General features: G+C 38.5%; 1 protein-coding gene across 5 annotated transcripts in view; it reads right to left on the reverse strand.

Annotated features, from left to right (window-relative positions):
• Nucleotides 1-26,568, reverse strand: part of LOC131221730 (G-type lectin S-receptor-like serine/threonine-protein kinase At4g03230) — an 80,740-nt gene that overhangs the window by 13,858 nt on the left and 40,314 nt on the right. Inside the window, exon 1 of one of the 5 annotated variants that reach the window (XM_058217042.1) lies at nt 3,063-4,390. The exons of 1 other annotated variant lie outside the window; for it this stretch is intronic. In XM_058217042.1, the coding sequence (XP_058073025.1) occupies nt 3,063-4,323 (1,261 nt within the window). In that variant the 5' untranslated portion in view covers nt 4,324-4,390. Of the gene's footprint in view, nt 1-3,062; nt 4,395-26,568 lie in introns of those variants that run through there. 3 more of the 5 variants (XM_058217039.1, XM_058217044.1, XM_058217041.1) reach the window with 3 other exon arrangements.

The following is a 26,568-nucleotide window of genomic DNA, read 5'->3' on the forward strand; positions in this document are numbered from 1 at the left end:
CATATTTCCTTTCTCAGAGTCTTGTTTTTCCTTGATCTATCCCATCGGGGTAATGAGCTCCCAGAGGTTTAGGTTTCCGGGAAGGAAATCCCAACACCGTATCTTAAATCTGAGGGTTTTAGTTATGAATATGCTTCATTTTTAGGCTCAACCCCTAAATTTTTAGTATAAAGAATATGGTGTATAAACTGGCAGTAGACAAGTTCTAGTTTAAGATGGAAAAGCACCACTCTATATACATAATTAGATTGATTAAAAAGGTTAGCCAAACCAAAATATTGAAAGACTCTTAGTTCCATTTCAGTTGGTAAACATTATAGAGAAGTTGAGTGGCCCTTCCTTCACAAAAAAGAAAAAGAAAAAGAAAAAGAAATAGAGAGAGAGAGAGAGAGAGAGAGAGAGAGAGAGAGAGAAGAAGAAGAAGAAGAAGAAGAAGAAGAAGAAGAAGTTGAGTGTGTTATAGAAGTATGCCATTTATTTATTTATTATTACTATTATTATTATTTTTGAGTGAACTTGTTAATACACACTCAACTGTCAGTTCATACTTCACTGTTAGCCACCCCCCACTAGGGAATCGATACCAAGACGTCAGTGTTGAAACGAGGTATCTTCACTCAGTCTACCACTTGAGCTATGGATCAGAGTCTCTATAGAAGTATGCCATGTGATACTTAAATGACCATGAAAGTATGATGTTGTTCTACACGGATGTAGGGAACAATATTTTATATGTTCTTCAAAGACGAGAAGGAAATTACACTTACCCCTTTGAGTGAGTAAAACTGACTTGTAGCTTACAAGTAGAGGTTGGTGGTCTTTCCTATTGAAGGATTGCATCAATATTGTGATTAATATGGAAAAATTAAGGCCATTAAAGAGAAAACTCAAGGAGAATATTCCTAAGGATCCCCTGATGGATAGCCACCTAACAAGTGTTTCAAAGTGATCTAGTCATTGTTTGCTTAAGAAAATGAGTGTTTGCTAGCAGAAGCATCCATGTGGAAGGACAAGAAGATCATACCGTCTCATATACACATGAAGACCACCATACCTATGTTATTGATCTTCTTGAGGGCATGGTAATATGGTCAATGTTCCTCGTTGCAAATAATTCTTTGAGTATAATACACTAATAGGTCATATGCAACCATTGTTGTATTCAAGGACGAGTTCTCTTCAAGTGGAGGAGACTTAAAATAAATAAATAAACTCAACAAATTTTCGTTAATGGCAACTATGTTGTACAGCCATAAGGAGAATTCCGGAACCTCACAGTAGCAAAAAAAAAAAAAAAGTTGGGGGCACCTTTTGTAAACACAGCCAAATAAACCGACTACCCCTATACAAAAACCTCCCTAGGGACCCTCTGGGAAGACCCAAATAGAACCTTGGCCAACTCTATCCAAGAAAACCAAGCTCGGGATCTTAGACGGGAGGTCATTTGCAATGTCAAAGAAGATAGGCGATTGCAACTCACTCCCCATGCGGGCCATTCTGTTAGCCGGGTAGAGAATGATGTATGATGGGTAGAGAACGATTCAATGCATGGCCAAGAATATACAAATTTAGGGCACATTGGGCCGGATTGGGAAGAAATGAGGTAAACACACGCTACAACTTCCTTCTTATGGTCGTAACTTTGTGACCTTTTATTCATTTTGTGCCTATATCAATGCTATTAAGAAGCTCTCTCGCCAACCGCCTAAAGAGTGACTCATGGTATCGAATTTGATTAGGTCCACCAAGTTCTGGTTGAATTGTCTGAGTGGCACCTTATTTGAACTTGTTTTAAAACCATGGGTCAATATTGCAATAAAAATAAATAAATTTCAATAAATTAGAGATTAGAATTTTCCAATTAGTACTATGTTAGGTTTATTTCGTATCTACAACAAACTCTGGGCTGTTTAATTTGAGTAACATATATGCCATGTGTACCAATGCAAGCGCATTTGTATCATCCATCACACTGCCAGAGCATAAATCCTATTTGGTATTGCCAATCAATAATGGTGACCACAGAGGTGGGTAGGTGTGCATTTAATGTGTGTAAGTACATGTATGCATTTATGTGTTTTCTAAGACTAGACGACGATTTATTATATCATTAATGGTTAGAGATGAGATTCTTCTAATATATCATTCAAATTCATCTTATAACATGATTTTATAATTGAGAATCAAGCCCATCCACATTTTAGGTGGACCACGTGTATTCTGAGTAAGATCACTGGCCGTCCTTTGATGATCTAGCCCTCCTGATGATTAATCATCATGATTTTTGAGCCAAGTGATCTTCGGAAATATCATCAAAAGATTTGGATCAATACAATCATCAAAGAGTTGAAGATGGAGTAGCGAAACAAAATTCAGGCATGAGGTCCCCTGCAACCTATTTCATTAAGGTTGTGTTTGGATTCTTCATTATTGGATTGCCATATTTCAGTTTGATAACATGTTAATTAAAGCAATTCGGTCTAGCCCCACTTACTTTAATACAATGATTGCAATCACTTTTTCATTTCCTCTGTTGTAGATTGAAAAATTGCAATTGATTTGAAAAGGATTTCAAAGGCTCTCTCTCTCTCTCTCTCTCTCTCTCTCTCTCTCTCTCTCTCTCTCTCTCTCTCTCTCTCTCTCTCTCTCTCTGACAATGTTCTAGATTTCATTAGCTGCTGTACCATAGTTCGAATTTCAAACTAAAACTAATAAATTTATTATTAATCTACATTTAAAATAGTAATGTTTAAGAAAATCTTGTAGAGTAGGTGAAATAAATAAATGTGAGTGATTTAGCTGTTGTCACAGTGTGTCTGACGGTTTTGGATGAGTCCACGTGAGGACTCGATGTGTCTTGACAATTGAGGACCAAGCAACACACTAGAGCGGGTTTCCCACTTTGTCATCCTGAAATCTTTTCTAGTCCAGTCACCCAGATCTGGAACGAGTTGTCTCAACTCGACCGAGTTTTGAGTCAACTCACCGAGTTTTATAAGTATGGTACGCCTAACATTAATAGAGAAAGATCCTGCAATAGCGTAGCAAAGAATATTACTTACCTAGCTCAGAAGCAGCCACACGTACGTAGATATCCTGCCCTCCATCAGAATACACCTCGAGATCAATTAAATCTCCACTCCACATCATACACCCACTCCCACCTCCATTAATATCAGCACTAGAATAAGCCGTGCAAGAACAATTCTTCAAACACTGATCTTCACACTCCTTCAGGCTGGCACGTGTGTCAACTCGAGCGTGCAGAGTATCAGGCAACTTCGCATGTGCCAACTTGAAGAAGCCATCTCCCTTCTCACACTCCAATGGTCTTCTCCTCACACACCCATCCGACCCATCTCTCAAATACCAGTCCTGAGGTGACCTGGGCTCGAACCCATGCAAACATTCACACGACTGCGCCTGATTCGCGTTGCAGCCAGCATACGTGCCACATTGAGCATATTGATCGCAGCGTTCCCCCGGGATGGCCCAGAACAGATTCCATCGATGGTTCCTATCTATCCATGTCAGTCGTTGGAGTTCACCGGATCCATTCAACACCATCCTTGAGATAACCGACGCATTGTAGAGATCATACGTGAAGTAAGTCTCGTATTCATTGGCAACGTAACGGAAATTGAATATGAAGTTTAGATTCATCCCCGGCACGCCACTGAACCGCTGCCCGTTCCACGGCCCGCTTCGCCAAACCCGTTCTGATCCCTTCCATAGAATGTACTGGGGCAGGCCTTGTGAATCAAGCCGGAATGAGAATTCCCCGTGTGCTGGATCATTGGGGGACTTCCATGATGTTAGGTACCGGTCTATGCTGGTTCTCCTGTCCACGCCGAGTTTCATGCCTGGTAACGATGTGTCGGTTGGATGATCAAAGCTCTCCCACAATACCCTCCCTTCATTATCACTTAACACTAAATTACCTGAATCCAGTAGCCTTGCACTTGAATAATTTGTGACATTTGAGTCATTCATTGCCGACCACACAGTACCACGCCTTGCATCCAAGAGTACTAGATCACCGTTGATGATTGCGAGTACACCGGATGAATTTGGAAGCGGGTTTTCTCTGTTGGCAACCCACAAGACCGTTTGCTCCGGGACGTTGTTGTACCATATGCCAATATAACGGTTGTTTGAATTGCTGGGGCTGAAGAACCCTAATACAAATTTCTTCCCGGCTGAAACTAGGGTTTCACCGTCATCGATGGCGTGAGTTGGAATTATGGTGTCGATTGGGGTGCAGAATCGAAAGAGAAAAAATGAAATGAATAATGAGTGTGAAAATCGGAGAAGAAAAGCCATGTACTCGGGATACAAACTGCTACGCTTCTTATGGAATTGTCATATGTATAAGTTTTATATTATTAAGTGGTATCCCTTGATTGTTGGGATATTTACATCATTGCCCTATGCGAGTGTACACATGACAATGGACGTGTACCAGATTACAACCGCTCATTAGGCAATCCACATTGTGTAGGTTGGAAAGACGTAGAGATGAGAATGGGCGAACCCTTTTCGCTTTTCGCAAGCCATTGTGGTACTTTTGAAAGTGGTTGCAATGTAAATATGTGATTTTTAAAATTTAAAGGAATGAAATTACGTTGAATGCATAACTATTATCGTCTTTTTAAAATCACCAAAACATGCCAAAGGCAAAGGATAGCCCACTAAATATGCTAATTTCCAGCAAGAAATTAGAAGAAAACACTAAGATTGTGCATCCTAAAATTTTGAAAGAAATATTTTTTTTTAGGGCTAGAACTTTTAAGGGGTGAAAAAGAGAGAGAAATGTCTCAAACCAAAACCTTACAACTATTTATAAGCCTTGATTACAAAGAAATCCCAATCATAAAAAGATCCAATATCTTGTATGCTATGGTGGTAACGGGGTATATTAAATTACAATGCCTCCTTCAAAGAAAGAATTCAATTTACAACTTCTAATCAAGTAAATCAACTGTGAGATCCTTAAAACAATCATCCTCATTAGAAGAAAACATCACGCTTAATCCATGAGTGGACCATAAATGATTCGTATAAATTTCCAACCACATGTCCTAGATCATTAATCCAATATCACCTAGTCGGGTGGACCACAAATGATTCCTACAAATTTCCAACCATGTGTACTGGATCATTAATCTAATCTTACTCGGACATGTTTCATGAGGTCGAGGATGCAGTATTCACGATCCCTTCAGATAGTGCTCCAGGCCCAAATGGTTTTTCCGGTGGCCTCTTCACATCATGCTGGGACATTATTAAAGATGATACGCTTGGAGCGGTGTGTGAATTTTTTGAGGGAGTTATCATTCCTAGAGAATTTCGGTGTACAACCATATTCCTTGTCCCGAAGAAGAAGAATGCGACAACCTTTGCGGACAACAGGCCCATCAACTTATGCAATTGCATCCACAAGATTCTCTCCAAAATTATACCCTCGAGGTTGTCCAAGATCTTCCCAAACATTATCTCAAATAAACAAAGTGTGTTCGTTAAAGATAGATCTATAGTTGAAAGCATATCTCTAGCTTCAGAAATGGCCTTTGAGATTGATAGAAAAGTCCATGGGATAAATATGATCATCAAGTTAGACATGGAGAAGGCATATGATCGCATGGAATGGGGATTCATTTGTCGAGTTCTCCTCAAATTTGGCTTTGACCCAATCTGGATTCGTTTAGCACAATAGTATTGGGAAGACTGTGGCTTCTCCTTATCTATTAACGGTAGAATATACGGTTTCTTCTAATCTTCCAGAGGGCTATGTCAAGGAGATACCCTCTCCCCTGTAATTTTTATCATCACAACAGAGGTCCTCAGTAGAGGGTTGAATCGTCTCTTTCTTTCAGGAACATGCCAGCCCTACAGGCTTCCTAAGAACTATCCCATTATTACTCACTTTTTATTCACTATTGTTACAATCATATTTCTAAATGGCAAGATTAGGTCTATTCTCTCCCTCCTGGCCTTCATCAACTCCTACGAGAGGGCATCGGGTCAGAAAGTCAATAATTCCAAAAGCTCCTTCATCTTGCCAAAGAAAACTCCTATGGGCAGCGCAAGACAGATCAGCCACATATCGGGTTTTCAGCCAGCAGCCTTTATGCTCATCTATCTGGGAACCCCACTCTCCAAAGGAAGATTCAGATATGCGCATCTCCTTCCCCTCATCCAAAAAATCGGGTTTAAAGTTACTGGTTGGAAAGCAAAGCTCCTCAACTAGGCAGCTAAACTTATGCTAATCAAGCACGTCCTCTCAAGTTTTCCAATTTACTTGCTATTTGCTATATACATTCCCAGGAAGGCCTGTTATTAGATTGAGAAAGTGCTTGAATGATTTTTCTGGGGGAACACAAACACTGGTTGTAGAAGACATTGGGTAAAATGGGAGGATAAATGCTATCCCACGTAGAATGGGGGCTAGGTATCAGACAGATAATAGATGTTATGCTCGCCTTCCACTGTAAAATGGCTTGGAGGCTTATAGCTGGCAAATCTTTATGGGTCAACCTCTACTCAGCAAAATATTTACACAAACTTATCAACGCAGAGGGCCTCATCAGAAAGGAAGGCTCAAGCATTTGGAAACACTTACGAGCGCACCTGCTCTTCTCAATCCATAACTCGAGATGGATGATAGGTGAAGGATGTCAACTTCTAGACGTAGAATTGGACAAGGGGGGTCTGCTCATTCGTGCAATCTCCAATCCCTCTCCAAACATTTATAGGGACGCTACGGTAAAAGATTACTGGGATCAATCAGGTACATGGGACCTTTCAATTATTGAAGGTATCATTTTAGAGTTAGCCATTAGTTTGATCAAGGAAAGCGGGGTGACTATCTCTAATAGGGACGATCACCTTGTTTAGAATCTAACCTCTTTTAGCAAATTCTCCATCAAATCTACCTGGAACACCTTTCCCAAGCAGTGCCTAGAACAGTAATGGACTCTCTGGGCTGGGAACAAATAGTCCCTCCAAAGGTAGCAATGTTTCTCTGGAAGGTAATGCATAGAGCGGTCCCAGTGGACGTAACAATCCAAAGAATTGAAATCAGTTTGGCATCCAAATGCGTCTGCTGTGACAAAATTTCCCCAACCATTTCTGCTCCTCCCGAGCTTAACATCTTCAATTAGCAAGACTCTTCCACTGTCTTGCAACTCACCCCATCTCACTTACGGGTGAGCGCTAATCGTCACAACGCAGGAGAGGCGACATGACACCAAATAGCTCCGACCTGGCCCATCTATCCTGACGTTAATCATAGGAGAAGCAACAGAATTTCCCATCTAAATTAACAACAACCTCGAGTCGATCAAGGACCCCAGGCCCTCCAGCAGCCCCGACCCTCCATTGAGAACTCAGAGACCAACGGACATCATCATCATTCCCGGTCGCAATCTTCCAGTGTAGAGAATTTAGACCACCTCCTCCGCCATGGCACCGCTGCTACCAAGGTATGGTCTCACTTTGCCCGCCTCCTTCACATTTCGTTAATTCTCAATCAATTTATTGAGCGCCGGATTCAGCAGTGGAACACGATTGCGAAGAGATCTTTTAGATGGCAGCTTCTTCAGGGCTTGCCCCCCCCCCCCCCCCCAAAAAAAAAATCATAATATGGGAGCTCTGGTTAGGCAGAAATGCAATCAGATACGACGACCGCAAATATTTGGCCTCCCAGACAATCCGTAACATCTCCATTTGGTTGAATGAAATAGGGAATCAGATTCCAGGTTCAGATGACATTTCCACTAGAGAAGACCTGATCAAGCATGCATTGGGCATGAATAACCGCACTTCTACATTTAACGAATCGACTCAAATCATCAGATGGAATAAACCAGATAGGGGATGTATGAAACTAAATGTAGACGGATTAGCTAGGGGGAACCTGGGGGCAGGAGGAGGAGGAAGTGTATGTAGGGACCATCAAGGTAGTCTAGTCTTCGCTTTCCATATCAAGTACGGCTTCGTCATAAACAACGTTGCTGAGGCGCAGGCAATGGTAGATGGCCTGAAGATCTGCACAAAGAAGGGAATTAGCAGCATTGTAGTGGAAACAGATTCCCACATTATTCGCATTCAGTGGCAAGAGTCCACTTTAAAAAAAAAAAAAAAAAAAAAAAAAGACTCGCATTATTCATGAAGCTCTTTTTTTTTTTTTTTTTTTTTTTTCAAAAATGTGTTTTCATTTATATTACAAGAAGGAGCTATACAATTTCTAAGGATGGGCCTGATAACAAAAAGGAATAACCAGGCCCACCCTCCAGGAAAGGGAATACATAAGCACTACATATCTCTCAGGTAACCTAATCGTACTTTGTCAAGAAGGAGTAAGCCTCTAATGAGAGGAGGAAGTTCGGTCATGGACCGGAAAGAAGAATGGGTTTGAGCACTACTACCCAAACGGGCAAGCCCATTAGCCATAGCATTAGCTTCCCTAGGGGAATAGGAGATGGAAATATCTATTTTATCCTTGAGGGATTTTATCCTAATCCACCAATACCATATGGCCCACAACGGGGCGAATTCCTTGGTGAGGGCATCCACCACAAATTTGGAGTCGCTGATGAGCTCCACTTTGTTGAGGCCCATAGCCATGCAATGGAATAGAGCATCCCAGATAATCTTGGTTTCAGCCCGGTCCCATATCCAAAGTAGAAGGTGAAGATGAGCTCCCCCAAATGGTCCCTAGCTACTCCGCCTCCCTCGAATGGGCCTGACTCTCCTAAAGAAGAGTCATCTACATTCATTTTAATCCAGCTCGATCGAGGGCAAACCCAATGGACCAACCGGGTCTTAGAGGGGAGCATTTTGGACCCATCCAGTCCCAAATCGTTGAGGGTTGTAGCAGCGGAGCGATGCTGATTTTGGGAGGGGAAGGAAGGTGTCGAGAAGTCTGATTAAGCGACAGACTTTGGCGATAACTCTCTTAGCACTAATCGGTGAGCCTTCCATGCGAGTTGCGTTTCTGGCGGACCATAATTCCTAGAAAATCAACAGTGGTGTAAGGCGCCTAAGGGAGCGGAAACGGTTAACTGCAGGTGTTGACGCCCACCAGAGAGAATGTAACGCCCCAAGTTTTCAGGACCCAAGTATATGACTCGTTTTCCAAAAACCCGAGAGTTAACCTTTAGAGAGCCAAAATTACACGTATATTTTTTTCCTTTTTAGAGTGAGCAGTTTAGCGGATTAGGGATAAACCAAACATAATGAAAAAATTTTCATTACATTCAGAATTACATGAGCGGCTACCCATAATGACTTATACAAACCAATGTCTCAATACTTACAATTACAAAATGAAGTAGCATTGCATATATAACAAAGTAAACTATAAAAATCTTGAGCTGTAAAACCACGTAGCAACTCTTGGCAATACAATCATGCATCTTTAGAAATGGTACCCTGCTCCTCATCAATATGAGCACGAATATCATTTAGGCCACCTGCTCTACAATACGGTTATATATTCGATGAATGAGTGGTCAGCTCAGTGTAAATTCCCCTCAAGGTTACACACCACTGCATTAGGTAAGCATACTTATAAATAAAAAGCATTCAAAACAATATATAATGCAATCTTATTAAATGCATGGATGTGTGAATGCATCATCGACCTGGGGATGGTCATCCAGTCGGCAATTGGGCTCGTCACCCATGCAAAGGCTAGCTATTAGCGAAGCACATCACGTGCGTACATTGCGTACCGCATAATGACTGCTCATCATACATCATGTATGTAAATCGATAGTCGATGGTCTGACAGCTAGTGAAACGATACCCCCAATAACCCGGACGGCACATGCTACAGCATCCAGAAGTATCCACCTGTCATCGTCAATATGTCATGAATGCATGATTAGCCAAGTCATTATTAGTCCAATTATAATCAGTTGGTTTAATAAAACTTGAGGTTATTACGAGGGGCTCGTCACCCAGCGTAAGCTAACAGCTCAGGCATAGGTCTCATACCACCATCCCCGTCTCATGAGGCTACCACCTTAGGATACTTAATGGAAACTCGTCGACTAGTGGCTAATCATATTTCAATATATGGGGCTTGTTGTCACATGGTTGTACAAAATAAAACATCGAACCCATATAGAAAAAATACTAAAACAAAGCCACATAGGGCGAATATTAAAACCAAGCCACATAGGGCAAATGTCAAAAACTATGCGATAAAAGACCCTCCTTAAAGACCACTTAGACGCGGCAACCCCTGGATGGCAGACCCACATCAATAATCAATTTAAACCACCACTTAATAACCACTAAGTCGAAGGTTCATTACAATCACAATCAATCGAGTTACATCCTAAGTATAGGTGTACATTTATAAGTGGGGGTTTCCTATTGATGTACTGGTTTAAGTTCCATAAGCAATCCACAAGTAATCCACAAGCATAAAAAGTATGCAGGATAAATGTTGAGCATGTAATCTAACAATTCAATTTCAACAATTAACACATGTGTTTATGAGATAAAGACATCAATTGTCAATCGAAATTAAAAATAAAATAAAAACTATCACTTAAGCTAATGGGAAAATAGAAAGCTTAAGGGGAAGAAATCATCACCTGTAGGGTCGTAGTCCTTTCCTTGGTTCAAGTTACCATAAGTATCTTACGTCCTAATATCACGCAAGTAACCTCCTAAAGTTATAGTCTGTATTAATCAAATATTTCCAAGGTTTTGACTAACCAGTACCTTGAAGTTATGTGGGTTTGAAAGGTCCCATGAATAAGGCTATTTGAGCCTGCATTAGAGTAACCAAGCCCACCAAATTTTTATCCAACAAGTGGCCCAAATTGGGCCTGGAATCCACCCATAACCAAGGTCTGAACTGGGCCTGGTTTGGCCCAGACTGAGTTACACCATCAAGGCCCTAAATGGATCTGGGCCTGGCCCTATTGTGCGGCCCCAATAAGGCTAGGCCTAGTCCAGGCCCATTGTACGGCTGGATTTTACACAGGCCCACTATGCTTTGGCCTGATTTTTTTTAGCCTAGACTTGGGCTGATTTCAGCTCATTTTTGGGACTGATTTCGGCCCAGTTCTAGGGCTGATCTTAGCCCAGCATATGACCCACATTAGTTGCGGCCCTCAGCCCACACTTCGGCCTAGAACGTGGGCTAGTTTTGACTCATTTCACGGACTACCTGAAAGCCGGTTTTAGCCTCAGCTAAAGGATGTTTTTCAATCTAGATTCAAGGCCCAACAATGAGCCGTTTTCAACACAGTTTTATGACCCAACTGAAGGCCATTTTTAGCTCAACGCATGGCCTAGCTAAGGCCTGTTTTTATCTCATTGCATGGCCCGGATGAAGGCCTGGTTCCAACCCACCTTTTGGACTGATTTTAGCCCAGAACGTGGGCTGATTTCGGCCCACTTTTTAGGACCCGAGTATATGACCCATTTCCCAAAACCCTGAGTGTTAACTTATAAAGAGCCAAATTCCATATTTTTTTTCTTTTATCAAAGTTAGCAGTTAGTGTAGTATGGACAAATCAAATGTAAAGAAAAGTTATATGATCATTCAAATATACAAGAAGCTGCCCATAATGACTTATAGAACCAATGTCTCTGAAATTAATAATTTTGAAATGAAATAATATTACATGTGAAACAAAATAAATTACAACAATCTTCGAAAGTAAAATCTTGGAGCAATCCTTAGCAGATACAATTATCCACCCTTATCAATTATAGTCTGCTCCTCATCAATAAGAACGTGAATATCACCTGGGCCACATGTGCTCTACTTGTATGGCTATATATTTGATGGATGAGTGGCCAACTTAGTGTGAATTTTTCTTAAGATTACGCACCGCCACATTAGGTAAGTATAGTTATGAAAACATACAAAGCATACAAAACAATACATGATGCAGTCTTATTAAATGTGTGGATGTATAAGTGCACATCAACTGGGGATGCTCATCCAGTTTTTGGGCAAAACCCATGCAATGTGGCCGGTTACTAGCGAAAGTACATAGTACATGCATAGTGCCAAACTCACCAATATGGCCTGTCACCAGTGAAAGTATAGAGTACATGCGTAGTGCCAAACTCACCGAAGGTGGGTCGATAGTCAATGGTCTGAGAGTTAGCAAAACGATACCTAAACTAAATCCAACTGGGCACATACTATAGCATCCAGAAGTAGCTACCCGTCATCGCCTGAATGCTATGAATGCATGATTAACCCATCCATTAGTATTCTATTTACAAATAGCCAGTTTAATAAGCTCAAAGGTCACTACGAGAGCTTGTCACCAGCGTAGGCCGACAGCTCAGGCGTAGTGTCTCATTCCACCGTCCCTAACTCATGAGGCTACCACATTAGATGTTTAATGGAACCCAATCGACTAGTGGTCAATCATATTCAGGATATGGGGCTTACCATCGGATGGTTACATAAACTGAAACGTCAAACCCGTCTAGGGCAAATACTAAAACAAAGTTGCGTAGGGCGAATATCAAAACTAGGCCACGTAGGGCAATTATTAAAACTAAACCATGTAGGGCTAATATTAAAATCATGCGATAAGAAATCGTCCTTTAAAACCATTGGACACAACAACCCTAAATAGTAGGCCCACATCAATGATCAATTTAAACCACCACTCAATAACCACAAAGTCGAAGGTCCATTACGATCACAACTAGTCGAGTTACATCCCAAGTATGGGTGTACATTCATAAGTGGGAGGGTTTCCCACTGATGTACCAGTTTAAATCCCATAAGTAATCCACAAATAATCCACAAGCATGAAATAAATATGCAGGATAAACATTAAGCATATAATATAGCAATTCAATTCCAATAATTAACACATATGGTTATAAAATGGAGATATCAATTATAAATTAAAATAAAAAATAACTTAAGCTAATGGGAAAATGAAAAGCTCAAGGGGAAGAATCATCACCTTATGAATCGCCACTAATATTGTTAGGAAGCACATGTGCCCTTGGAATCCATCCTACCATATTGTAAAATTGTATAGTCAGATACAAGTTTTATACGTTTCCTATGGTTAAGACCATAACCTAGGGTTTGGATAACCCAGATTTAGGGTTTCATCCTAGGATCTAGTCCTAGACTTAGATTCCAGGTTTTGGTTATAGAATTTGATTTTTATTTTGTGTGGTCATTAATGGTATTAATAAAGGGAATAATAAATGAATAAAATCCATCAAATAAATTGGTTATTAATTTTTGGAATATTAACAATAGCTACTATTATATGAGATTACCTAACAACCCACTACGGATAATAGTACTAATAATTCTAAAACAATTATTAGTATTAACAATACACCTAATATTAGCTAACGTGATACTAATAATCATTTCGATGAAAATAAATAGTATGTTCTAGCATTAATAATAATATTTCAAGAGCGACAAGGTAAATTATTAATATTTTAATAATGATAATTTTTATATGTATTAACTAATACCTATATGGATAATTTACTAATGGTTTAGATTGCTTAGACTTAGAGTTTCATCCATCATCCTATTTTTAGGCTTCTAATTCATATAAATAAATTTATGATAGTATTAGAAATGAAGTAATGATAAGTAATAATCGTTAGTTAGTACTATCAACTCTAATCTTATAATAATTAATCTACTAGTGATGGCATAAGATTAACCTTAATGATATAATAAATGTTAATATCTAATACCAACAAATCGAGTAGTAGAATTAATGATGTCCATTAACAATTCCTAGCGATGGTAAAATAACGATAATTTGATTTGACACTTCAATGTATAAAGATGGGGAGTTGAGTGTGGGTTGTGAAATGCCCTGATCAATGCACCTCTAGTCGTGATGGACCAATTATCATTATTGTGAGGGGAATGGGGCCCACAAAACTTAAATCAAGCCTGCTTGAGGCTGGATCCATATTGGACTCGGCCCACAGCTATGTGGCTGGGTCCAACTCAGATCGGGCCCTTTGTTGTATGGCTGGGCTTAGTTTAAACCGGGCTTAAGTCGTGACCAGAACTCGGGCCAGGACCTAGCTAAGTCTGGCCCAAATTTAATTGGGTTTGGGCCCAAGTTCATGGATGGCCTCAGTCCAAACCCTAGCCCAGATCAGCGGCTGGGCTGATTGGCTCGGCCCGCTATTGTGGCTGGGCTGTTTGGTCCAGCCCAAACAATTGTGGCTAGGCTCAGTTGGGATCCATCTCATGTTGGAAGTCCGACTAGGCCCACCATTCCCGCTGGAGGTTTAGCTCGGCTTTACCGTTCATGTGTTAGATCAGGACGATTGTGCATTGGACTGGGTTAGAGCTCAACTCAGCCCCAAACCCCTTGGTGGGATGATTTGGCTGAGTCATGCTGACGGGTTACCACAGTTGGCGGATCTACAGCTTGGAGAAATAACCTACCAGCACTCCTCTTTCTAATGTTGCTGCTGCTGCATTGTAGAAGAAGAAGCTCGCATTCCCCTTTGTTTCTTCTTTCTTTCAACCCTCATTTTGCTAGGAACTCAGCATGGCCTGAACCAGATGAATCTGGTTCAGCAAAACCCGACGCGACTATGGCCCTTGCTGGTCCGACAGCTTTGGTGGGCCGAGATTGGTGTAAAACGCACCATCTCCCCTTCTCACTCTCTCTCTTTGATTTCCTTTCTTTCTTCTTTTTCTTCTTTCCCTATCTTCTCTAAAGATGTCCAGAGGTGGGACCAATTGCAACTAAGTTCAGCAACAGTCTCTTCTTGACGAAGATGGTGATGACCATTAATGGCGAATTTCAAACAAAAGTTTTTCCTTCCAAACAGCTTCTTCCAGATGGTCCATATGGACCCTGGGGAGCTTGTAGACGAGCTTCATCAAAGCTTGGAGAAGGTCAGGTTGGTGGGTTTGAATGGAGGAAGAAAATGGCTAGTTTTTTTGTTGCGGCTGCAAGAATGGAGTGCCCTATCTCTTGATCCTTGCACCCTTTTTTGCATCCCCTAACACTTCCTAGACAGTCGGATCAATAGCAACTAGTCCGAATTTTCTCTGGCCAAAACCACCTTCAAATATGGTGGGTAAAAATCGAAATCGACCACGGTTTCGTTTGGAGAGCCCTAAGCAAGATAAACAGCTGAGATTTGCCTAGGCGAATGGTCGGGATTGGAGGATTTCCCCCTCACACAGATTGCCACTGTGGCAACGTAGCAGGTTTCCATTTTTGAAAAAAATAGCCTGAACAACCCTCTTGCGCTGGTGTCTATGGGTACACGAGCAAGACTCATCGGGCAAACCAACACTACCAGAAAACTGGGCAAAGGCTACGGATAAAAGCTGTAGCTAAAGCCCTATGGCTATGGTTCAGGTCCGTAGCACGACCGTAGCCATTGGTACTGTAGTCATAGGTCTTAAAGTTATGGCTACGGATTGCATCCATAACCATATAAACAATAGGTACAGATAACATCCGTAGCCATAGCTTCCGTAGCTCTAAAGTATCTATAGCTACGGATTATGTCTGTAGTTAAAAGTAGAGAGAGAACCGTAGCAATAGGCTGAAATTAGCAATAGCTACAGTTTTCAGATAAAGGGCTACGGTGAATAGCCGTAGCTAATGCCTATTTAAAAAAAAATTTAATAAAATATAATAATGGCATCTCTTACCATTGTAGTACATGCCCTGATAGACCAACTCATATAAGCTAATATAGATAAATACTTCATGGCTAAATCATTCATTCATTCATTCATATACAATCATTCATTCATTCAAATACAATCATTCATTTTAATTCATTCACAAAAGTACAATGCTAACATAATAGTTATATGTCTATTTAAAGTTCTCATTAACCGCAAGATCTGTGCATCGGTAGCAAACACATCGAAACAAGCATGTGCACTACTGCCAACATGTTATGCAGACAGTAACAAATTTAAGAACCAATATCCATTTCCACATAGTATCATTATCATATCAAATTCATTTAAGATCCGATAATTGTATTAATCTGTGAAAAATTGGCTTACTTTAACCGATGTATGATTGGGTGAAGGATTGTTTGTTGGAGTCATAGTTAATTAGCTGATATGGAAAATTCAAGCCACCACTGTTTCCAATATTATCGAAGCCGGGCACTGAATGGGATGTTCTTATTCTGGAAAAGAGATGGAAGTTCTTCAGGGGAATCCTGCTTTGATGAACCCGGAAATTCATTATTTTCCATGATGAAGCAAGAATACCTACATTGTATAAACAATCTTAGCATACATTGTTCTCTCCATTGGTGTCAAGTTTCAATAGAAAGAAGAAGAAAATAGAAGGAAAAAATCAACAAAGTAAGAAAGATGGTTTTAAGCAAGATAAAGCTAGACAAAACAGTTTCTTCATATTGTCAGTTTGTAACCCTCTTTGCAAATCTGCAAAACCCTTCACCAATTGTTCTATACAATAGCAATTGCTCAACTAAACCCTTCATACCCCAACAACTGTTCCACACACTTCAAAAATCTGCTACCATTGTTCTATACAACAACAACATTAAGATATATTTAAACAACTGTCAGTTTGGAACAACAATTTCCATTGTTCCATTGTTCCTTAGAAAATCTGCAAAAGGATTTTCAATGGTATTTAATGTATAGAAAATCTAACACCATTGTTGTGCGGAAAAGGATTTTTGAAGGAACTATGGTAGCTAACATTCGGAAAAAGGATTGCCAGCTATACAACAATGGAACAATGGAACAATCCTTTATGAAAGTTCACAAATGACCAAGTGCTTCTCTCATTATACACATACAATTATAAAGTAGACATGATTACATGAGAGAATTCACAGAGGACAATGGCTACATATTAGATGTAGATTCCTTAATTTCTTCCAAGGAGATGGCCTGCATTTCAACCAAACCAATCTGTGTGAGATCCACAACCCAAACTCTGTAAAAATATGTACATCACAGTAAAGGAAAGATACTTCAAAACTCAAATGGAAAAAGATGATTCATGCTAGTGAGATTACCAATGCATACAATAGAGATGGTTTGAAGGAGGAAAAGGTCTCCAATCAAACAGATTCTGGATTTCTAAGGTGTGGATAAAGGGTATTTTATATTTCTAGTCTTGGGACACGAGAAAAATACTACCATGTACTTCCACTGCCATAGTGTGCATGAATGCTTAATTATGTACCCCTAAATTCAAGAACAAATAGGATAGAGGTCCCCTGCAAAGCCCCAAATCTATACTTATATTCTGTTTAATGAAAATAAAGTATAATGGATTAATTTAAAAATGAAACATTTTATATCAATACAAAAAAAAAAAAAAAGGTCTTTTAAGGGAAAGATACGAGCATTTCCTCAAACCATGTTGCAATCACTACAGTTGGGACTCAAAGAAAGCATTATGATATGATTGGAGTTCCAACAAATGTTTGTTGGTTCAACACATAACATGCTTGGCTTCACCAATTTCCCTACACCAATTGTGAGATTTCCGATTTTCTTAAATTACCAAACAAAAAAAAAATAATCTGAAAAATATATAAATGGAAAACTAAAAGCTCATCAATCATCCATTTCCCATCAACATGCACCTATAAGGTAATCTCATGTCATGATATTGGTAATTGAGAACACGTATATGGATGCAAATCATGACAGTGTTCAGGGATTCTCGTCTTTCCTTTTTGCTCTCTCGAGGTGGAAAAGCTAAATTAGCAACAAACCTGAATATTAGGAGCAAAGCCACCTTCATCACCAACATTCATTGCATCTTGGCCATATTTTTTCTTAATCACAGCCTGAAGGAGAAGAGGGAATCAAAGTTTGTAGCTAAGACCTAAATGGACAGTTTTTGAAGCTGTTAAGCAAAATAAAATCTTGCCTTCAAATGGTGATATACTTCGACACCCATCTTCATGGCTTCCTTGAAAGTGGATGCCCCAACAGGAAGGATTATAAACTCCTATAAAATAAAAATAAATGAGGAACAACCATGATACCTTCTGCTTGCACTAGCCCCACTCATTAACTGTTCCATCAAGTTGTTGTACCATGAAGTTATCAATGCCAGTTTGCTCGGTTAGGTCCTGTAAAGATAACATAAGCATCAACAGGCTCACCATCAATACCAGAATAGCATATTTCAAGAGTGAAATGCTAATTTCTAAATGCAAGCACCAGAAACAAGCTTCACCTTTAATAGATTACATGCAGCCTTATAAACATCAGGCGACTGCAAGTGGAAAGTTGAATGCATTGTAAATTCAAGAGAAGGAATAGAGTATGGACAGAAAGAATAGAGAAAGTGTAGTGACTTGAGAGAAGAAAAAAATAAAAAAATAAATGAGATTTCAAAGAAGCTAAAACACCAAAGAGTTTTGAAATACTCAACTAAGATGCTAGTCAGAAATTGTTCATTGTTGTTATCAATGCACAATGAAAAAAGATCATCTATTAGCATCCATACGAGCACAACAAGTTACCCAAGGCAGAAGTTCCTTCGTTGCCATGAAAAGAGATCTTTAAAGACTTAAAACCCAGATGATGCACCCAAAATGTTATTTAAAAACTTTAAATTAACATAATAGTTTTTGTTTTATTTCAGCCAGTTCCAGCAAAACTTTTTGTGCCCGAACCTGAAGTGGAACTAAAATTCAAAATCTCCTATTCCACTATTCTTTTTAGACATTTTGGCTAGAACCAACACAAATTTCTGTTGTTGACTTTTTTTGGTTGATTCCCGTTCTCAGAGCAAGAACTTTCAGATGCATTTAGGGTCATTTTAGGTAAATAACACCCCCCACCCACCTCAACCATTCAACAAGGATTAAAACAGGATGAAATTCTCTCTTTACGCATAGGGGAGGGTTTTCTACCTTTCTCTGGAACCAAATCTGCAAGCAGAGATGGCTTTTCCTTCCATTTTCTCCAATAGGTCAGTCTTGGAATGGTATCAAATCTTCTAGATTTTATTTTTTATTTCTTTTGAAAAGCAACAAAACCTATATGAAACCAACTAACCTACCAAAAAAGGAAGATGAGAGTATATCCATGGATAAAGAGTAGCATCAGGGGAACATACATCCCCCAAAGCTTAAAAAGAAAGAGAACAAAAGGAAAAGCAGAAGAAACAATTCCAAAACACTGGCACTACCCTATTCTGAAAACAAGAGAACACTAGTCGCAACTAAAGTCAAAAAATGGAGATTTTAGAAAACACCGACACTACGCCATTCTGAAAACAAGAGAGCACTAGCAGCAATTAAAGTTAGAAAATGGAAATTCCTCTGAACCAGTAGCAAACTAGCAATTAAAGTCAAGAAATGAGAATTCCTTTGAAATTTTCTAAAATTTGAAGTTTATACACTGTTTAAAGAAGTAGAAGAATTTGTTGCTTAAGATGGATACTTGGATAAGAACAAGTTAGATCCTTCAAGCTGGATTGAGAGATATTCTCATGGGGCCATTTTAGTCTCTAAAATTTTGTATTAAATTATAGTGTGGATTGAGAGAACCGAAAGAGAGCTTTCGAAAGAGGGAATAAGGTTTTGGGTGACAAAGGGAATAATGCTTTCGAATGAGAGAAAAAAGTCCATGCTTTTATATGTTAGCATATTGTGTTACCTTTACACCATTTAAAAGTAGTTGTAATTCTTCCACTATACACTTGGCAGACTTGTTACAGTTGCCTGATATGTATGATTCTAGAGACATGTTTCATCCCCAATGGTGACCCTAGTTTGGATGGGGTCTGGAATTGGATAGTTGTACATCAATGCCAAGTGTGAGGAGAATTAAATCACCACCAATTTTCAAATTGCGCTTAACATAAAAGTATTACAACATTAAACTTTTTAACTTTTAAGCTTTAAAATGCACATCCACAGTAGCATATGCTACCTACCCATATACTAGATAGAGTCTAGTGTATGTTAAGTCCTACACCCCAAAGAGCATACACTACTAGGGAGTTATGCTATTTTGGTGCACTAAGTGGCATTGTAGCCATGCTATGGTATGGGCGCTATTTGCAACACTAATCGGGACACTTGAACACCATTATGTTCACCCATATAATCTAGTAGTTCCCCTAACCAAACACCATTTCTTTTCATCTTTCAGTCCTAATGTTCTGTAGCTTAAGCACATATATTATCTTCCCTCCCTCCTCCCTCTACTTAAATTCTTTTCTTAAACACAATGGTGTTACCAAATTCAAAAACATTCACTGATCTCCAGTTGTGCATCAACATGCGCACACTCCACCTTGGGGCCTGTCCACTCATCAAGCACCTTCATCATTTGAGTATTTCGACATCAGAGCAACTGAGAAGAATGTTGGTAAGTGCCATTTACTAATTGAAATCTAGATGTTAATTCTTTTGGAGAAAATCCAAAAGCTTGCTAATACTGATCGCTGATTGTGAAGATGGGAAGTTGTTTGTTTTTTCTAGGAGTGGTTTATATTTGTAAATGATTGTTTTGGGTAGTTTTGTTTTTGTTGTCGTGTTGTTCTTAAGCATGAAGCTTGCGAATTGTCAAACAATAGCATATATAGGTTTTTCTTTGGGTTTTGAGGACATTTTTGGAATGGAAATTGAAGAACCATTGATGAAAAAAAAAATAGCTGGAACACTCTCTCATCATCTGATCATAGTTAGATGATGACATATAGAAAAAACAAAAATATGCAATGGTCCTTGTTCACCTAGAGAAGTTTAATAGCAATAGCCAAAAAACAGAGTAAAAATAACCCAAATACATAATATTTCTCCACTAAATGTAGAAAATCAAACATTCTAGGTCCACCATTAGTTCTGAGACACTAATAGCTCGGAGCAATGTCTCTAATATGTTTGATTGGTGGGACTTGTCCATTCAATAGCGATGATCCACAATGGTCCTAACTGGCATTGTTGCACAGAATAAGCCTGACCATTTTTCGTTAATGAAATTAAGCTCATTGATTCATTGGACACCTGCATGAGAAACCCCCAATCCAATTCCAAAAAAAAAAAAAAAAAGACAGAAATATGAATATTCAAAAGAGAAAAAAAAAATCGGTCTTGCATACCTAAAATGGACACGGATTATGGCGTGAGAGAGGCAACTCTTCGTGAGATCGAGTGAGAGGGGGTGGTTAGGGAGATAAGAGGAGTTCGTGAGAGGGGAGATCAAGAGAGAGAGAAAAAGGGTGCGGGAGAGAGAGAGAGAGAGAGAGAGAGAGAGAGAGAGAGATAGAGAGGGGGGGGGGGCGTGGGAGATCGAGAGAGAGAGAGAGAGAGGGGGGGGGGCGTGGGAGATTGAGAGAGAGAGAGAGAGAGAGAGAGAGAGAGAAAGGGACAGACATGAGGGAATGGGGATTTTTATTTAGGTTGTATGAAGGTTTCGTGAGAGAGAAAGGGACGGAGGCGGGATATAAAACATCTCGTGAGCGGGAGAAATGAAAAAAGGTACCGCGGTTTTTCACATTTTCGCCTGCCATGGTTCTGCTACGGTTTTAACCCGTAGCTAAAATCCCATTTGACCATAGCCATTACACCATCCATAACAGGCCATCCGCGTGCGCACATCCGACGGGCTCTGGACGGACGGCCTTGTCAAGGGCTTTGTGGGGTCCATCATGATGTAATCGATATATCCGCTCCGTCCGTTAATTTTGTAATTTTTTTTATAGGGAATGACCCCAAAATCTAGGAAAATCGAAGGTCTAATTGAACCACACCATCAATCAATGGTACGTATTAATCTCCACTGTTTCCTACCGTGTGGTCCACTTGAACTTTCAATCTACTTACTTTTTTGGGCTCTTACTCTAACATGCTCTTTAAAAATGGATAGACATATTAGATGGAGTGTACACATTTTAATGGGCCTCGTAGAGTTCCTTATGGGGCTATCTAAGGTTGTATGAACGTGTTGAGTTGTTACCTTTTAGCTACGGTTTGGGCATTTTTAGCTACGGTTTTAAACCATAACAATATGGCTACGGTCTATATCCATAGCTAAAAACTAGCATAGTCCGTAGCCTTGATCATTTTCTTGGTAGTGCAATCATGGTTTTGGTCAGAAAGACCGTTCGCACTAGATGGACGGATTAATTGGATCGTGAGGATGGGACCAGATGGTGGGCCACAACTCAAACAAATGAGAAGTAGGAAACACATCCGTTTTAAACAATCGTAGGTAGGAAATTTCCCATTTTTGGACGAGTGCAGAGGTTCGTAAGTAATATCTTGTGAATACAGGGTCAATTCTACAGGGAGATGAATTGCAAGAAGGAGAAAATCAAATGCAAAACTAACTAAGTAATAAAAACTAAACTGATAATTTGATTTTGGGATTTTTGAATGGATGCAATTCAACTGAATTAAAATAACACCCAAGCTTTAAAGTTCTACACATAGGTTAATATTCTAAAATCATGATGACTTGGATAACACAATTAAGATCTAAGCACTATGGTCAGCCTAATCAGAAAATAAAACAGTTTAAATATTTTAATAAATGATATAAAGGATTAGAAAATCATGGATTTGTACCATTGATATATATTCTCAAGCGTTAGTGATTTTAAGATTTCAATATCAATGAAATAATGAAAATCAAAGAAATATACACAGGTTGAGAACCTCTTCTATCTAGGAAATCTGATTAATCTAGGGTAAGTCTATCCATCAATGTGGATATCATGTGATGGAAACATATGGATCTTACAAGAGGATAAAAAACAAAACCTAAATAATAGATAACATGCATATACCATTCTTCTTATCATTAAAATAATGAATCATTATAACTTAAAGAAGTATTAAACCCATGTGCTTCACTTCTAGCTTGGGCTAGAGGGAACTTAGAAAAATATAATTAAATTACAGAAATAAAAACCAAGAAGAAAGAAATAAATGCAAATAGAAAAGATCTAAAAAAACAACTTATAGAACTTTAATAAAATTAAAACTCTTTAAAAACCCTAATTCTTGCTTTGGGATGCCTTGAATGATGCCTAAGAATGGCCTAGGAAGCTCTATTTATAAGTGGGGAACTCCAAATTTCGTACAAAGTTGGAAAACTCTAAAAACTGCTTCAAATTTATGCAGTTTTTCAAAATAGACTTCTCCTGCACAATTTGTTTAAAATAGATTTCCCACTGCGCAGTTTTCCAAAATAGACTTCAAAGCTTCAAAATACACTTTTTTAGGACAATTTTAGGATTCTTCGCTTCAAATCTTCGATTCTTTTCATTCCTCACTTGGTTTTCTTGGATCTTTGACATGTAAATCTTCAATCTTGGTCTTATAAGATCCATCTCTTTCCTTGGTGATTCTTGAGCATTAAATCCATGCTTTTAGAACCCTTTTTCAATGCAAGCTCTTAAATTCACCTTGCAACACATACATGAGTAAAATAGAACATTAAGCTGATTTATTTTTATAAAAATAAGATATAAATGGGAAAAAATATGCAATATTTGAGTCTCAACATACCCTCTAACCAGCATTTTGGTAGTCCCAAGCAAAACAAGCGAAAAAAAATAAAAATAGGAATAAAAACTAATTTTAGAAACAAAATTAAAACGAAAAAAATTCTAACTACACCACATTCGCAGGTAATCTCGATTGCATTTAACATATGCAACAAGCCTTTAAACCCCTAGGTTTCCCCTAGTGGACGAATTATAGTCTCGTGAGGGTTTCCAGAAATGTTACCCACAAACATTGAAAACATGAAAAATGGTTTAATACTTAGAAATTTATACAATTATGCCTTCATTCATCATATGAATACCAAAATAAAACAATACTTACCCTAAGTCTGAAGTTAGTTTGAATATCAATTTCCTAATCCATTACATCCTTGAGTTCAGAGACCTAATCAAAATTTAAAATAGTTATGATCCAATATACTTAGGTGCTCCGTGACACTAGTCTAACTTTGAGAAATATGCATGTTCTTTATCCTAACTCCTTTCAATCATCCCAAGAATATGAAATCTCTAGTTATATCATTTTTTACATGACATTTCTTCTTTTATCATCATATCCTCATTATTATAGACCACCCTTAGATGAAGATTCCCACCGGGTTTGCTTCATAATCTAAGGTATCGTACTTATAATGGTAACAGTAATGGATACTTTGGTATCCTTACTTCAGATTACTTACATGATTGTTATATATGATTATTGCATTCATCTTCTATAATAAAATTTTCTTTTTCCATCACTTTTTTTCCTTCATTATTCTCTCCTTTAAGCATGTATCAATGGTACTAGTTCATTCAACCTTGTTTGAATCAAAAGTTGGTATTCTAGTTCACATATCATATTCCTCACTTAGTTAGCTAGGGTATATTGTGAATTCAGAACATCAAATTACAACTCACTTTAAACTATTGATTAGATAATTGAACTCAAGTCTATAATTTTCAGTTATCAGAATTCTGACTACTATCTACCTAGACTAATTATTAACTTTGCCTTTAGAATTCGCATAATATCATGTTTACATTCTTGTATATAAACATATTATTTTGAAAATGTTGAAAAAAAATTTCCATAAACCTTTAAAAAAAAAAAACTGAAACTTAAAAAAAACCTCACATGGATGACTATCCACACCTCCCAACTTAAAATCTACATTATCCTCAATGTAATGATAATGAAATGCAGAGAACAATAAAAATAAAAAAGGGTGGATAGTACCTACCATGAAGAACTCACCTATTATGTGACACTAAAAAAAAATTGAATATGATACAAATCCTACATAAATGTTCCATTAGAGTAGGAGCATCAATTTGAATATTCTGGCTCATGAAGAGGGATGAACTCTCCAAAATGAAAGTTTTCCACATAAGGCTTCAATATTTGACCTTTAACCTTGTACACATTGCCATTACGTGGATTCTCAATTTCAACAGCCCCATGAGTATAAACATTCTTCACAATGAAGGAGCTTATACATCTTGATCTTAACTTTTCTGGAAAGAATTGGAGACAGGAATTGTCAATATGACCTTTTGCTAAGATTCAAAATTTTTCCTCAGGATGTTTTTGTCATGAAAAGCTTTGGTCCTCTCTTTGTAGATTTTAGAATTTTCATAAGAGTCTTTTCTCAGCTCCTCTAATTCATTCAACTCTAATTTCCTTTATCCACTTGCTTGGTCCATATTAAAGTTTAATTTCTTTATTGCCTAATAGGCTCTATGTTTCAATTCCACAGGCAAGTGGTAAGCCTTCCCATATACCAATTTGTATGAAGACATTCTAATCAGGGTCTTATAAGCAATCCTATATGCCTATAAAGCATCGAGTAGCCTGAGGGACCAATCCTTCCTATCTAGCCTTATAGTTTTCTCTAAATTGTGTTTAATTTTTTGATTAGAAATCTCAGCTTGCCCACTCATTTATAGGTGGTATGGGGTGCTCACTTTATGCATGATGTCATGTTTCTTCATCAAAGCCTCAAATATCTTATTATAAAAGTGAGACCCGCCATCACTAATGATGGCTTTTGTAGTTCCAAATCTAAAAAAATATTTTCATTTAGAAATCGTATAACCACTTTGTTGTCATTGGTCCTACTTGGAACTGCCCCAATCCACTTGGAAACATATTCCACACCAACCAATATATAAAGAAAGCCAAAAGAAGATGGAAATGAGCTCATAAAATCAATACCCCAACAATCAAATATCTCTAATGGTAAAATTGGGGATAAAGACATCATGTTGCGCTGGGACACCCTTCCAAACCTTTGATATCTATCACAAGTAACACAAAAAAGCATGGGTGTCTTTAAACATGGTGGCTCAGTAAAAACCACACTGCAGGATTTTTACACTGGTTTTCTTAGAAGAAAAATGGCCACCACATACTTTCATGTGGCAAAAAGAAATAATACTCTGAACTTCATCCTCTGGGACACAACGTCTAAAAATTTGATCAGTCCCATATTTATATAAATACGGGTCATCCCAGAAGAAGTTCTTAACCTCAGTTTCAAAACGCTTCCTATCTTGTGACTTCCAATGATAGACATTTTTTCATTACAAGATAGTTCACTATATCACCATACCAAGGCAATTTAGAGATCACAAATAATTGTTCATCAGGAAAAGTGTCCTGGATATGCATCTCCTTAGTGGAATCATCTAACACTAATCTGAAAAGGTGATCGGCCACTACGTTTTCTACTCCTTTCTTATCTTTTATCTCTAAGTCAAATTCTTGGAGTAGGAGGATCTATCTTAAAAGTCTCGTCTTTACAACCTTCTTAGATAGCAAATATTTCAAAGCTGAGTGGTCCATGAAAATGACCACTTTGGATCCTAGCAAGTAGGACCTAAACTTATTCAAAGCAAAAACTACTGCAAGTAACTCTTTTTCAGTTGTTGAGTAGTTCACTTGGGTCAAGTTTAGAGTTCTACTCGCATAGTGAATAACGTAGGGCCGTTTATCTTTCCTTTGGCCCAAAACAACCCCTATGGCATAATCACTTGCATCGCACATTAGTTCAAAAGGAAGTGTCCAATCTGGTGTACGCAT

This window comes from Magnolia sinica, chromosome 12, assembly GCF_029962835.1.
Source record: "Magnolia sinica isolate HGM2019 chromosome 12, MsV1, whole genome shotgun sequence".
Classification (NCBI taxonomy): Eukaryota; Viridiplantae; Streptophyta; class Magnoliopsida; order Magnoliales; family Magnoliaceae; genus Magnolia; species Magnolia sinica.